General features: G+C 44.8%; 1 protein-coding gene across 1 annotated transcript in view; it reads right to left on the bottom strand.

Moving 5' to 3' along the window:
• LOC134286104 (uncharacterized) overlaps nt 1-14,045 on the bottom strand; it is a 39,118-nt gene extending 25,073 nt beyond the window's left edge. The window contains exons 1-2 of the mRNA XM_062847674.1: nt 12,900-14,045; nt 9,587-12,829 (exon numbers count right to left, since the gene is read on the bottom strand). Of these exons, the coding sequence (XP_062703658.1) occupies nt 9,587-12,829; nt 12,900-14,045 (4,389 nt within the window). The remainder of the gene's footprint in view (nt 1-9,586; nt 12,830-12,899) is intronic.
• Nucleotides 14,046-14,400: the final 355 nt, after the last annotated feature.

A 14,400-nucleotide genomic window follows, 5' to 3' on the forward strand; every position in this document is an offset into this window, starting at 1 on the left:
TTCCACGTACCGAGTTTCCAATCTCGGTACGTGGAACTGCCGATCTCTCAACTTCATTGGGAGCACCCGCATACTCGCCGCGGGACCGGCATCGTAGCGCTGCAGGAGGTGTGTTGGACAGGATCTATGGTGCGAACGTTTAGAGGTAATCATACCATCTACCAGAGCTGCGGCAACACACGCGAGCTGGGAACAGCTTTCATCATGATGGGTGATATGCAGAGGCGCGTGATCGGTTGGTGGTCGATCGACGAAAGAATGTGCAGGTTGATGATCAATGGCCGATTCTTCAACTTCAGCATAATAAACGTGCACAGCCCACACTCCGGAAGTACTGATGATGACAAGGACGCATTTTACGCGCAGCTCGAACGCGAGTACGATCGCTGCCCAAGCCACGACGTCAAGATCATCATAGGAGATTTGAACGCTCAGGTAGGCCAGGAGGAGGAATTCAGACCGACGATTGGTAAGTTTAGCGCCCACCAGCAAACGAACGAAAACGGCCTACGACTCATTGATTTCGTCGCCTCCAAAAACATGGCCATTCGTAACACCTTCTTCCAGCACAGCCTCCCGTATCGTTACACCTGGAGATCACCACAACAAACGGAATCGTAAATCGACAACGTTCTGATTGATAGACGGCACTTCTCCGACATTATTCAGCATCCATTTATTACGTAACGCTAAAATCGACAATTTTCGAACCCCCCCCCCCCCCCTCACCCCTCCGTAACGCTTTTTTGTATGGAAACCCGAAATTTTTTGTATGGACCGTAACGCTCGGCCATACTTCCCCCCTCCCCCTAGAGCGTTACGTAATTTGTGGATGGCGCCTTATCAACGTCAGGACCTATCGTGGCGCTAACATCGACTCTGATCACTACCTGGTGATGGTTAAACTGCGCCCAAAACTCTCCGTTATGAACAATGTACAGTACCGGCGGCCGCCCTGGTACGATCTAGAGCGACTGAAGCATCCGGATGTCGCCACCGCATACGCGCAGAATCTCTGCACCAGTTAGTAGTCAAGATCTGGGAAACCCAACAGCTACCGGAGGAGTGGAAGGAAGGGATAATCTGTCCCATCCACAAGAAAGGCGACAAGTTAATGTGTGAGAACTTTCGAGCGATCACCATTTTGAATGCCGCCTACAAAGTGTTATCCCAGATCATCTTCCGTCGTCTTTCGCCTAAAGTAAATGAGTTCGTGGGGAGTTACCAAGCCGGTTTCATCGACGGCCGGTCGACAACGGACCAGATCTTCACCGTACGGCAAATCCTCCAGAAATGCCGTGAATACCAGGTCCCAACGCACCACCTGCTCATCTACTTCAAAGTGGCATACGACAGTATCGACCGCACAGAGCTATGGAAAATTATGGACGAGAACATCTTTCCCGGGAAGCTTACCAGACTGATAAGAGTAACGATGGACGGTGTGCAGAACAGCGTAAGGATTTCGGGTGAACTATCCAGTTCATTCGAATCTTGACGGGGACTACGACAAGGTGATGGACTTTTCTGCCTACTATTCAACGTCGCCCTGGAAGGTGTTATGCGACAAGCCGGGCTCAACAGCTGGGGTACGATCTTCACGAAATCCGGCCAATTTGTCTGTTTTGCGGATGACATGGATGTTATTGCTAGAATATTTGTAACGGTGGCAGAACTGTACACCCGCCTGAAAAGTGAAGCAGCAAAGGTCGGACTGGTGGTGAATGCGGCTAAGACAAAGTACATGCTGGTAGGTGGGACTGAGCGAGACAGGACAAGCCTTGGCAGCAATGCTACGATAGACGGGGATACTTTCGAGGTGGTAGAAGAATTCGTCTACCTCGGTTCCTTGCTAACGGCTGACAATAACGTGAGCCGTGAAATACGAAGGCGCATCATCAGTGGAAGCCACTTTGGCTGTGCCGTTTTGCATTAACCCTCGAGCAATCGTGTTTTCGACCACTCTCCGCGATACCACTACGCTAACGATGTGTAAAAAGCGTGCTTTTTTCATGGTACACATGTACTCAGTACACGACTTGACCACTCCCGGGTTAATCTGCAAAGATCGATCGAAGTGCTGCCTCTATCTTTCGATTTTTCTTCCGCTGACCTAACATCAGTTTTTCAATACATCTATCGTTCATATCTGGGCGCATTTTTTCTTATGGAATTAAGCTGAGAAGCAGGTTCACAACTAGTTGGCACATAACGCCGAAAAACGAAAAATAAGAGCCCTTGATTAATTAGTTTTTACATGTTGTGCCCCTCGGATTAGATTGAATGAAAAAGCATTTAATTATAAACTTCTTGATCAGGTTTTCTTCAATAAATTTAGTGTTTTGTCGTGAAAGTCTGCTCACGTAATTTCCGTTAAGAATTTTAATTAGCTTTACACCCTTTAATTTCCGCTTCAAAAGACCATCACTTTTTTCGTGTTTCGCTCACTTTACACCGGATCGATGAAGCTAGTAGATGTTTGCGTAGCAGCTCGAAGAATAAGGAAGCACAAGCACCATGACTCTCCTAATTCCTTCACGTAGCGCTACGCTTGAAAGATAAACCGGCAAGATTTTGGCAAATATGTTTTTCCTATGCAAAGTTTAATCCGAAGTGGGGATCAACTGTAAAACAAAAACAAACAAAGTACATAGATTGCGAGAGCGTGTCAAGTAAACCCAATTCTCCTGTGCTATGTCTAGCATACTTGTTTTTCATTCGCGGAATGCCCTAATTAATGTAATTCCATAGGAAAACTTTTCATGAGAATTTATATCTTCATATTGTTTGCTAGTGTTCATGCGAATTTTCATCAATCAAGAAATATAATAACGTCACTGATTTTCAAATATTTTCCAAAAAAAAACAAGGCGCATGTTTCTTGCCAAAATTTAAGTGGAATATTATGCATACTTAAAGCATGCTTATTACAGCTTCAAAGAAGAAGCTGCTAATCATAAAATGGATTTACGTAAATCACGTGGCACATTTTACTGCTTTACGTGTATTAGCAGTGCTGAAGTTCAGTGCCACATTCTACCAATTACACTAGTTTACAGCATTTCTGAACTCAGTAAGGTGATGATCATTTTTGGTGTAGAATCATGCCCTGAGTTCGAAAACGCGAAGGAAAAAAATAGTAGAGCGGAATTTTTTTCGACTTTCCATAGCAAGGTCCTACATATGATACCTACATATGATACGTCAAATTAACATTTAGAAACAATTTTTAAATTGTTTTTTTTTTATTGAAAAAAAATAATTGCTTCGTATATTTTTGGAAATTTTGCTCAAATTTAAGAATATCGTTCCTTAAACTTGCCAATATCTTAAATTTCATTTATCTGTATTCAGATGATTGAAAGGTATTATATTCAGCTTTTATTTCACGGAAAAAGATTTAAAATTGGTTGAACAAAACGCAAGGTATTTGAATTTAAGTAAATTTCATATTTTTAAAAATTGTAAAATTTGTTTTTGAGCTAAAACTTAAAAACTATTCTACTTAAAATTTTTTGAAGCACGGTTTCGAAATCAGCACTAGATTGTGGTTAAAATTTTTTGGTCGTTGACAGAATTTGATTGATTGATTTATCTTTATTTGAGAGACTTTCAGCCCTTGGCTGGTTCGTCTCTCGTTGACAGAAGTATTTTGTAAACTAGTGTTATTCCACCCAATTTTCTTCTTCAGAAGCACAATTTCTCGTGTTTCAGTTAATGCAAACCGCTTCTTCATCTAAAGGCATGGCATCCAATCAGCGCCATTCATCAGCAGCAAATGAAATGTGAAAAATGTCTGATATTCTTATCGTGCAAAGGTCCAGATGAAACAATTCTGAAGAAATTCAATTTACAGTGGTAATAATTAGGCAACGTAATTGAGGAGAAATTATGGCGCAATGTGACGACAGCCACCGCTCGAAAGCGGAAATTGTGGCCAAACTTTGTAATGAGAAAAATTGTCAATTTCTGTTGCTCTATCGGGTTGAAGAACTCCTATGAGTGAGCGTGAGAAAGACCAGTGCAAAAATGCACTTCTTCGTTGGTGAAGTATTGAAGCTTTCATCAACCACACAGAGCATTGCAGTACCTCTGCGGACTTGTTTGTCCGGTACAAATCATGCAACAAATAGAACATTCATAAATATTTAATCTTCTACTCCATGTGCCAAATTCGATCCACATGAAAACAGTTGACCTATTTCGTCTTCTAAGCTGCTGGTTATTTATTTATTTTACGAGCCGTTTGAGTACGGCTGTGCAAAATTGACAACCGAACGGTGCCTGTCGAAATGCTTTTCCATGGAACGGTGGTGGCTGAGTTTTGCAGTAAATTGCCATACGCGGTTCAATTAGAAAGTGGAGAGCAGAAAAAGCACGTGTGCATACCCAGCGAAAAATGGAGCAATTTTTTGGCCAAAAAATAAGAAAAACTGAAAACGGTGTTACTCATTTATAGATTTTACACAGACATGAAGGATACACAAGGATAGTTCGACTGTACTTGCTTTCCAAAAGGAGAACCCACAACACAATGTGTGAGTATTTTGGATAAGAGATCCCAGGTCTTCACCGTGTTAGTCATGCGTTCGTTCTTACCATCACACCAGGTCAACACCATAGTTCTCCAATGTCAGTCACGCCCAACAATCACCAGACCATGCGCAACCTGGTCAACCCATCATGCTCTCTGCGATCCACGTCTTCTTGTGCCAACATTAGCATTATTACATTATTACATAACATTAACAACTTTGCAGGGTTATTGTCCGATATTCTCGCAACATGCCCTATTCAATGCCTACAAACTATTCTTCATACCACGGTCTGGGATTTCGGCTCTACCTTCAGTCGGGCACCAGAGAGTTATCATGAATGTGATTTTAAACTTCATCAATTAATTTAGTTATTTTTCAGCAACCCTACCCAGATTTTAACAGTTCCGATCATGCTGTACAGTACCACCCGAGCGAGCAGCGTGAATTCTGGTGAACGACAGCCGCCTCACCTGGCGCCTTTTGCGAGTTGTTCGTTTTTACCTTCATACTTGAGTGATTTGTTTTTCTTTCAAGTCTCTGTGCCAAAGAAATAGCAACCCTTGCCCCCGAGGCCGCTCTGGAATGGAGAAACGAAAAACATTCTTGGAAATTCTAAGAAAATAGGCTTCTTGTACCTGACGGCAGCGGCATGATGGCATGGTATGGCCGCATACTTCAGTCAGTCATAGCTTTGGTTGGTGCAGCAGCGACAAGAGAGGACGTCGGCGGCGACGACGACGGATCAACGATGGGGCGAAGACAGTGATTTGCGCATCGTTTCGGTACACTGCTGAATGAATAATCAACACCATGTCACACTTGTGTTGAATTCTGATCGGACTGATGAATGACGGCAACCGATTGCAACTGGTGCTGGCTTCGAAGATTGATTTGGAATTTGAATTATATGGCAGACTTCTGATGTTCATGTTTGGAGCGTAGCATTTTGGCCATTAACATCTTGTTAATAACTAAGGGGCTAATCAAAAAAGGTGATCCAGGAAGTTTAAAATCGAATTTATAGAGAGGGGATGTGATAGATTTGAGGAGGGTTTAACCTTCCTAATGCATCACGTTGGGAACAGATCGTTACGTTAACATGGTGTGTACATACGGTATGGGTCAAAGATGACCCTAATGCACAAGGAGGATTAAGGGTAGACATGATGCTAGAGGAGTTGACGGGGTACTTAAATAGGCATGGAGTTTGAGCGAGGTTCAAGGGGTGGTCCAGCGGGATTCAACCCATCCTTCTGAAAAACCTCCTAAAATTCTTCCTGGAATTTTTTAGACTTGAAAAATGCATTCTTGAAACCTAACCATATAACCATCACTCCAATATCAGCTTTGAGTATCCTTACATCCCATTTTAAAACCATCTTCAAACTTCTTTATCTCCCCCTTAAAAACAACATTTCTTCTTCTTCTTCTTCTTCTTCTTCTTCTTCTTCTTCTTCTTCTTCTTCTTCTTCTTCTTCTTCTTCTTCTTCTTCTTCTTCTTCTTCTTCTTCTTTTTATTTGTGGTTCCACGTTCGCACTGAAACTTGGCCTGCCTCTCTTCAACTTAGCGTGCTCTGAGCACTTCCGCAGTTATTAAATGAAAGGCTTTCATTGCCTACCATTACACGTTGATTCTGTTAGTTCATCGGCGTCATTCCCCTTCTCAGGTCTTCTTCGAGGACTTTTTTTATGGAATGAGAAAATCTGCTTATCAGATACCCAAGTGGTGGTTCCTATGGATATGTGGGTTCCGACACACCAAAAACTCATTCTCTCTCTTCCGTAAAAGCGTTGAATTGCTCGACTAACACATTTTGATAGTTTTGAACATCCCAATCAATTGTATTTCTTTTGTAATCATTACCGCAATGGGTTTGCTCTGAATAAGTGCTTTTCTACACACATATGAAGTAAGTTTCCCTCCCTTTGCTCACTATTACAACTACCAAAAAATAGAATAGACATATTGTGTTCTACTAAAGGTGGACATAAACATCTTTGTAATTGATTGTACGACGTTTCCCCGAAAACCAGTTCCCCGAATGAAGTTTCCCCGAAAGTTTTTTCCCCGAATGTACCATTTCCCCGAAAAATGTTTCCCCGAATGTACCGTTTCTCCGAAAAGATTATTGCATATGCCATTTAACATTGACCCAATGCACAACTAGGGGCATCCGGTCTTTAGGACGAAGTACGCTTAGCCAAAGTACGTCAGACCGAAGTACGTTAAATCGAATGGGTTGCGAAGCTGAAGTTCATAGGGTAGAGTGGGTCAGTAGTCCGTCTTAATCTCTCTTAATTTTCTTCATAAACGATGTTAAAATTTGTTTTCAAAGGCCTACAAGATGTATGAGTCCCTTGAGTATTTTACATTCCTCGAGTCTAGGGAATTCTATGGATACTGGGATATTCTTCCATGATTTTACAATATTCTTTTATCCTTTTCCCTTTTCTCACATAGATGATTTCTTGATGTTGATGTTATACTGTTACTGAAGAACTGATGATCTTTATATCTCACTCTTAAGTGAGCACTCTGCCAACATTCCATCTTAAAATTTCGCCTTTTTTTATAACACGCAGTTGTTTTTAGTTGTAATATTGCATAGCTTATTGACGGTAGTAATTTATCAAACCACTGACTGTCCCATGACAGATTACCCTTCTTTGAGAAGTCGGCTATTCTTTTAAGTATTGGGTTATATATGATCAAACTGGGGTTTTTTTCTTGGCTTTCAACTCAATCGTTCGTCCGGCGTAATGATACTTTCGGCCTAATGATTGCAGCCTAACGTACTTCGGCCTGACATACTTCTGCCTAAAGATCCAGCAGCGTCTTTTTGGCTAGATTGATAACCTTTCATTTAATAAAAATTTCCTTCTTTCAAACATAGGCCGTTCTTTCAAGTTGAACAGCTTAATCAATCATCAGTAATTTGACTGCTGCTATATTTTTTTTATGACCGACTGTTCTAGTAGGTATCTATAGGCATTATAGTAGAAATATTCATCAAAGATTCTCCCTTCTTTCATCATATACTGTTATTTCAAAATATTGCCGGCGGTCTAACTACTAGTATGTTCTGTAGAAATGTCAATTCTAAATGCTACTTCGGTCATGATTGATCCATTGATTTACAAAAAAATGAAGAGTGCTTAGCTTCAAATCTGATTGTCAAACACATTGACTTTTGTTTTAAAGCCTGTTAATACACAATAAAATTGTGCTCATAGACTTCCTTCGCTAGCAAGAATACTTTAAGACTTAAAGTTGAAGTCATCTGGATCATGTGTTTTACAATGGCAATGAACTTTAGCAGATTACTACTACAATCACGATGACTCGTTTTAAAGGTATAACGTGTTTAAAGGGCGTTTTCATCGATTGAAAATTTAAAAATAAATAGAAAGAACAGCCTATGAATGAAAGAAGGGAAAATTATGATGAGCGTGTTCTTAATTGAGTGCCATGTCATTTTCAATCAGTACAACAGAAAAGAACGACCCATATTTTAAAAAAAAAAACAAACCTCATTGAAGCATCATGAAGAACATTATATCTCGAAGAATTCATGGTAAGAGGGAATACACAATATCAATGAGATGTGTAAGTTTCCATGATCTTGATATCTTTCTAAAGACTACACATCAGCACACTTTGAACTTAGGCTAACTTTCCGCTACTTCGTTTCAATGACTAGTTCAGACAATGGAATTAATCAAGAAAATGATTAGGAACCAGTACTAAAAATAGTATTATAAATATTTCGGGGAAACGGTACATTCGGGGAAATGGTACATTCGGGGAAACGGTACATTCAGGGAAACGGTTCGTTCGGGGAATCGTTTTTCGGGGAAATAACTTTCGGGGAAACTTCATTCGGGGAACTGGTTTTCGGGGAAATGTCGTACAATCTTTGTGATTTGCTTCCATATTGTATAAGAATCATATAAAAGTCCAAGTGACAATCAGTACTAGAAGATAGTAATACACATTACAAGTAACATTACAAGAAGTATCGTTACACCAATCGGTTGTAATACATACCACCAAATGGACTTAGTGTTGAAGTGATTTAATTATGAGGAAACGAACCATCCCAGTGTACCTAAGCCAGACCATTATCTAAAAAATTGAGCTTTTGGCATCAACACTTACCTTCGCGGTACGCCCGTTAGGGATGACTTCGAGAGAGGAGGGGCGTGCATGTGTACTCTCTATTCGTGAGCGTTCCACCATACCGCCTTAAGTTGTCCTCTCTCCCCTGGAAATTAGGGACTTGGCTAGTACTTTAGACCACCCGTTGGAAGATTCTGGAAACCGTGGAAGTACCGGAATCCCACTTGTCCGCCTCGGTGCATATCTCCCGCCAGGGTTCCTTGTATGCGAAATGAAACTCGATTGGCTCGGTATCGGAATTTGAAGGGTACGATTTATTTAGCGAGAAGATACAAATGATCTTGGTTGCTCGGCGGTCTGGTTTGAACTGGCAGGCCTGGCTATCCTATACTAGCTATACAATACGCATAGAGCATAGTTGGGAAACGAAATAACGAGAACTATTTGCTTTCGCTCACCTATCGGAAGGATAGATGATCTTGAGAGAGACCTAGGTCGTTATTGAGAGAATCTGAGACTTAAATACCGTTAGGGTGATTCAAAAGTAATCCTATTCTTAACATAGCCGGCCTCCGTTGAAAAGTGTGATTTTCAAAACCTTATCTACTATTTTACAATCTTTATCTTAGCCTAAGACACTTCACTTGTTTGTTAATTTCTAAGCAACGATGATCTACTAGTTCTGAACCTCGGTTCTCGATGTCGTCGGCTGGGAGCATGGCGGCCTCCGCCACGTTGGTGTTCCCTCGGTTGGCTAGGGGACGTGGAGCCAGCTTATCGACACCCTCGCTAGCGGTTCACAGGTACGCCGAGGGGGGTCGGTTGACCACCATAGCAGTGCGAAGAATCTCGACGGAATGGTATGGACGGAGCAACATGGAACGATAAAAGGCATTTGGTTTACAATTGGCAAAATGACGAGACAAACGAAAATGGCGGCATAGCATTTCAATGCAAGAGACTTGCGGCCATGATGACGGTAGAATAACGGTCCGCAAAGATCTACGCCGGTTTTCAGGAACGGGTAGGTGGGAGTCACCCGTTCGCTAGGAAGATCTCCCATTAACTGCTCCTGGACGGTCGGTTTGCAGCGATAGCATCTGATACAGTCTTGAACCACTTTCCGCGCCAGGTTGCGTACTCTTAGTGGCCAAAACTGCTCCCGCAAGTGGGCGATTAACAATTGCGGGCCGGCGTGAAGAAGCTTCTTGTGATAGTAGGTGACTACCATTTTGGTGAAGGGGTGGCTCGGAGACAGGATCATTGGGTGTTTGCGTGTTTCCGTCACCGGAGCGTTGCGAAGACGGCCACCAACCTTCAGGATTCCGTCTTCCAACATTGGTGCTAGGGATTTTAGCTTGGAGTTGGGTTTGACTTCTCCTGTGGCAGCGACGGCTTTGACGTCGTTGGTCAGCGACTCTTGTTGGGCTAAACGAACCAAACGCATGAGCGCGTCCTTGTACTCAGTAGTCTTCAGAAAACCGGTTCGTCGATTTGAGGGATTGCGTTGCTTGCAATTGTGGCAAAATCTCAGGAGATATGCCACCACCGAGACTAGGCCAGTATATGATGACCGAAGACTGAAAATAGGGTTTGGTTCGTGAACTTGGATCGGTAGGACAATCGCTCTTTCCTCGAGTTGTTCTGCTTCGAAGTTCTCGAATGCTGGACGGACAAGAGCAGGCCAGAATCTGTTTGGTTGACTGAGCCACGGTGGACCGTTCCACCATACTGCGCAATCTCTGAGTTCCGCGGGCAGCATTCCGCGGGAGATGATGTCTGCCGGATTCTCGATTCCAGGCACATGATTCCACAGTCCACCTTCCATCAGGTGCTGTATTTCGGACACTCGGTTTGCCATAAACGTTTTCCAGCGAGATGGGGCAGCCGAAATCCACTGGAGGACGATCATCGAATCAGTCCAGAAAAAATACTTCATTGAGAGATTCAGTGTTTCCTGGACCTTCTGGGCTAAGTGGCTCAGTAATAGCGCCGAATAAAGTTCGATCCGAGGTGCCAGTTTCGACTTCGAGGTTAGAAGACGAACGGATGTGTCGCCGCTGGAGGACACGGCGCGGAGGTAGATGCATGCCCCATAAGCCTTCTTGGAGGCATCACAAAAACCGTGTAATTCGATAGAAGTTTGATCGACGATTGGGACGGCCCAACGAGGAACGATAATTGTCTCGATTGCCGCAAGTTCGGACCGAAATTGCAGCCAGCTCTGTTGGATTTCGTTTTCTAGCGGCTCGTCCCAGGAACGCTTGCTTCGCCAGAGGTCCTGCACGAACAGCTTGGCAACTACGATGACTGGGCCTATGAAGCCGAGCGGGTCGAAAAGGCTCGAAGAATCGGAAACCACTTGCCGCTTGGAAAGGCAAACGTCTTGCTTCCATTTTGGAACGTGGAAGCCCAAGCAATCGGAAGCTGGCTCCCACCTAAGCCCGAGAGTTTTGATGGAAGCTCCTGGATCGAGGCCCAATACGGTTCGTTCATCACGTAGTGCCTCAGGAATATGCGAGAGAATCTCCGGAGAATTGGACGACCATTTGCGCAGTGGAAATCCAGCGGAATGCAGAAGCTGAAGAAGCTGCGTGCACAAGACCCTTCCAGATCGAATGGTCTTGCTTCCGGTAAAGAGATCGTCCATATAAAAATCTTCGCCTACGAGTTCAGCAGCGAGAGGATGAGACTGACGACCTAATACGGAGAGCTCTTTCAGACAGCGAGTGGCTAGGTACGGCGCTGAAGAAGTGCCATACGTTACCGTGGAGAGCTCAAAAATGCGAATCGGCTCCGACGGATCATCTCTCCAAAGAATCCGTTGCAGACACTGGTCTGAAGGATGCACCTGAATCTGGCGGTACATTTTTTCGATGTCCGCAATAATCACGTATCGATGGGTTCGCCACCGCAGGATCAACGAGAAGAGGTCATCTTGGACGGTGGGTCCCACCATCAGCGCGTTGTTCAGAGAAACGTTGGTGTCCGTGACGCAAGACGCGTCGAAAACTACGCGAAGCTTCGTGGTTACGCTGTCGGGACGTTCGATGCAGTGGTGTGGAAGATAATACGGGCGATACGGTGTGGGCTGACTAACATCTACTACTTCCTTCATGTGTCCAAGGATTCGGTATTCCTCGATGAAAGCGGAGTAAGCTGTCTTCAGTTGTGGTTTGGCTTGTAATCGGCGTTCCACGGATAGGAACCGACGTTTGGCGATATCATACGAATCCCCCATCTGCGATAGAATGGTGGGTTTCTTCGGAAGTTGGACAACGAATCTACCGGACTCAGCCCTCGTGGTAGTGGCGACGAAGTGAGCCTCACAAGTCGATTCTTCTACGGACAAGGTGCTGGAGGACTGACAGGATTCAAGTTCCCAAAATCTGGACAACTGCTGTTCGAGCCCGTCCGTGCTGCAAACGTGGACGATGCTAACAATTTCGGGATCTGGTCGGCTATTACCAGTGCGACCGGAGACGACCCAACCCAGCATGGTATTCTGCAACACAGGTCGGCCGGGGCCTAGGCGAATCAGTCCATCGAGAAGCAAATCATAATACGCATCCACTCCGATAATCATATCCACTGTTGCTGGTTTGTTGAATTGGGGATCTGCCAGAATTACTCCGGTAGGCCAATTCCATTCGGCTACGTCGATGCTATTCGAAGGAAGTTCACGTGTCACAGCAGGCAGCACGTGGAACTGAAGCTGGGTACGAAAACGGCAGCAATGCGACTGAATGTGGACTACGACAGAGTGTGTGGACGGAGTACAGGATTGTCCGATTCCCCCGACGATGTGGTGTTCCTTGACCCGTTGCACTTGCAATCGTTGGGCCAAGCTTTCGGTAATTATGTTCAGCTGCGAGGCGGGATTGAGCAACGCTCTAGCCCACAGGGTGTTTTTCGAAGAATCGATGACCTTAACGAGCGCAGTCTGCAGCAACACGGTTGATGGGATTCGGCGGACGTTGGCAACCGAGGAGGTAGAGCAATGACTGAGGGCACTCATAGATGGTGTCTGTTCGTCAGATACGGTAGATGGCGAGGAAGACTTATTTGCATTGGACGACGTAGTTGGAGCGACTTGAGCTTGAGATTGAGTCTGAGGGCTGGCTTGAGTTTGATTTGGGACCCTGTGGTTGGGGAGGATTTCGAATGGGAGCTGGTTGGTGGAGCATCGTGTGATGTTTTTGACTGCAGACGCGGCAGGCACCGGATGAGCAGCTTCTAACCTGGTGATCAGCGGATAGGCAGTTGATGCAGAGACTCCTTTTCTTCACAAAATCGTACCGTTCGGAAACGGCTAGCTTGCGGAACACATCACATTTGAACGGCGAGTGGGCAGACTGGTCACAGAAACAGCATGGCTTTTGAGGTGAATTGACGACGGAATGCACGCTGCTAACCTTGATCTTCGGCACACGCGCTGGATCAGATCGGGGAGGATCAGAGGCCCGCACTTTCCCAGGCGCGATTGACTGGAGAACGATGCAATGGGAACGTAGGAAATCGATGAGCACCTCGTATCGGGGAACGTCTGTCGATTTGTGATGGTTTTCCCACTGCTTGAGCGTTGCAGTGTCGAGACGAGAGCACACGATGTGAGCCAGCAACACACTCCAACCCTTGGTGTCGATGTTCATTTTCTCAATCATCTGCAGATTTCGTTCGAAATCGTCAATTAGTCGAGAAAGGGATTCGTAACTTTCCCGCTTCAGGGGTTCGACGGAAAGAAGTGCATCTATATAGGTTTTAACCACAAGCTTTTTGTTATCGAAGCGCTTTGTCAGAGACTGCCAAGCAATGGCATAGTTGGCATCAGTAATGTCGATAGGCTCGACAACCCGCTTAGCTTCCCCTGTCAGTGATGCGACAAGATAGGAAAATTTGTCCACATCAGAAAGATTGGGATTGGAATCGATGAGACTTTTGAACGTGTCTCGAAAAGTCAGCCACTCAGTAACTGACCCGCTGAAGGATGGAAGCTTGATTTCGGGAAGCTTTATCCGATCCATTGGATTGGCGCGATTGGCACGTGAACCCGCACCTGCACTGGTGGAGGGCACCGCGTTAGCTGTGCGTTCAGCATTTACGAGAAAACCTTTCACCTGCACGTAGATCTTTTCAAACCGATCACGTGAGGCACGACTAAGCTTTTCATCTTCGTCTGCAGTTGGCGATTCATCATCCTGCAGCAAATCAATTTGCAACCGCACCTTCAAAAAATTCTCAAAAAGCCCCTCCAAACGATCCATCCAACCCGCGATCTGTCCTTTATCCCGCGCTTCATCGTATTGATTAATAAATTTGACCACGTTGTTCAAGGTGTCGAAGCAAAACTGCTCTTGCTTGGTCAATGCTCGCAAATCAGGGGCCATTGTTACCCTTCAGCACTGCAAAACCCAAAAAAGCTCAACAATCGTTCGAACAACAGTTCTGTTTCGCTCTAAAACCACCAACAGCTTTATTCGCTCACGCCGCGAGAAGTCAATCCACCACCTCGTGTTAGTCCGGTGCGCAGCGTGCGCTAATCATCAACCACTAACTCGGCTCTACACTCTCTCAAAAAAGCGCTCAAATTCTCTCTGCGATTGCTTCGGTTTGCGCAAGGGGTTAGTCGTATGCTTCTACTCGCTTACCTCATCTATCTGCAACAGTGACGGGCAGCGCCGCGGTACGGCGCGCGACGGTGTGGCGGTGAGGCGCACGGTGGTGAGGCGCGCGGTGATGAGG

Source organism: Aedes albopictus, chromosome 2 (genome assembly GCF_035046485.1).
Source record: "Aedes albopictus strain Foshan chromosome 2, AalbF5, whole genome shotgun sequence".
NCBI classification, from domain to species: Eukaryota; Metazoa; Arthropoda; class Insecta; order Diptera; family Culicidae; genus Aedes; species Aedes albopictus.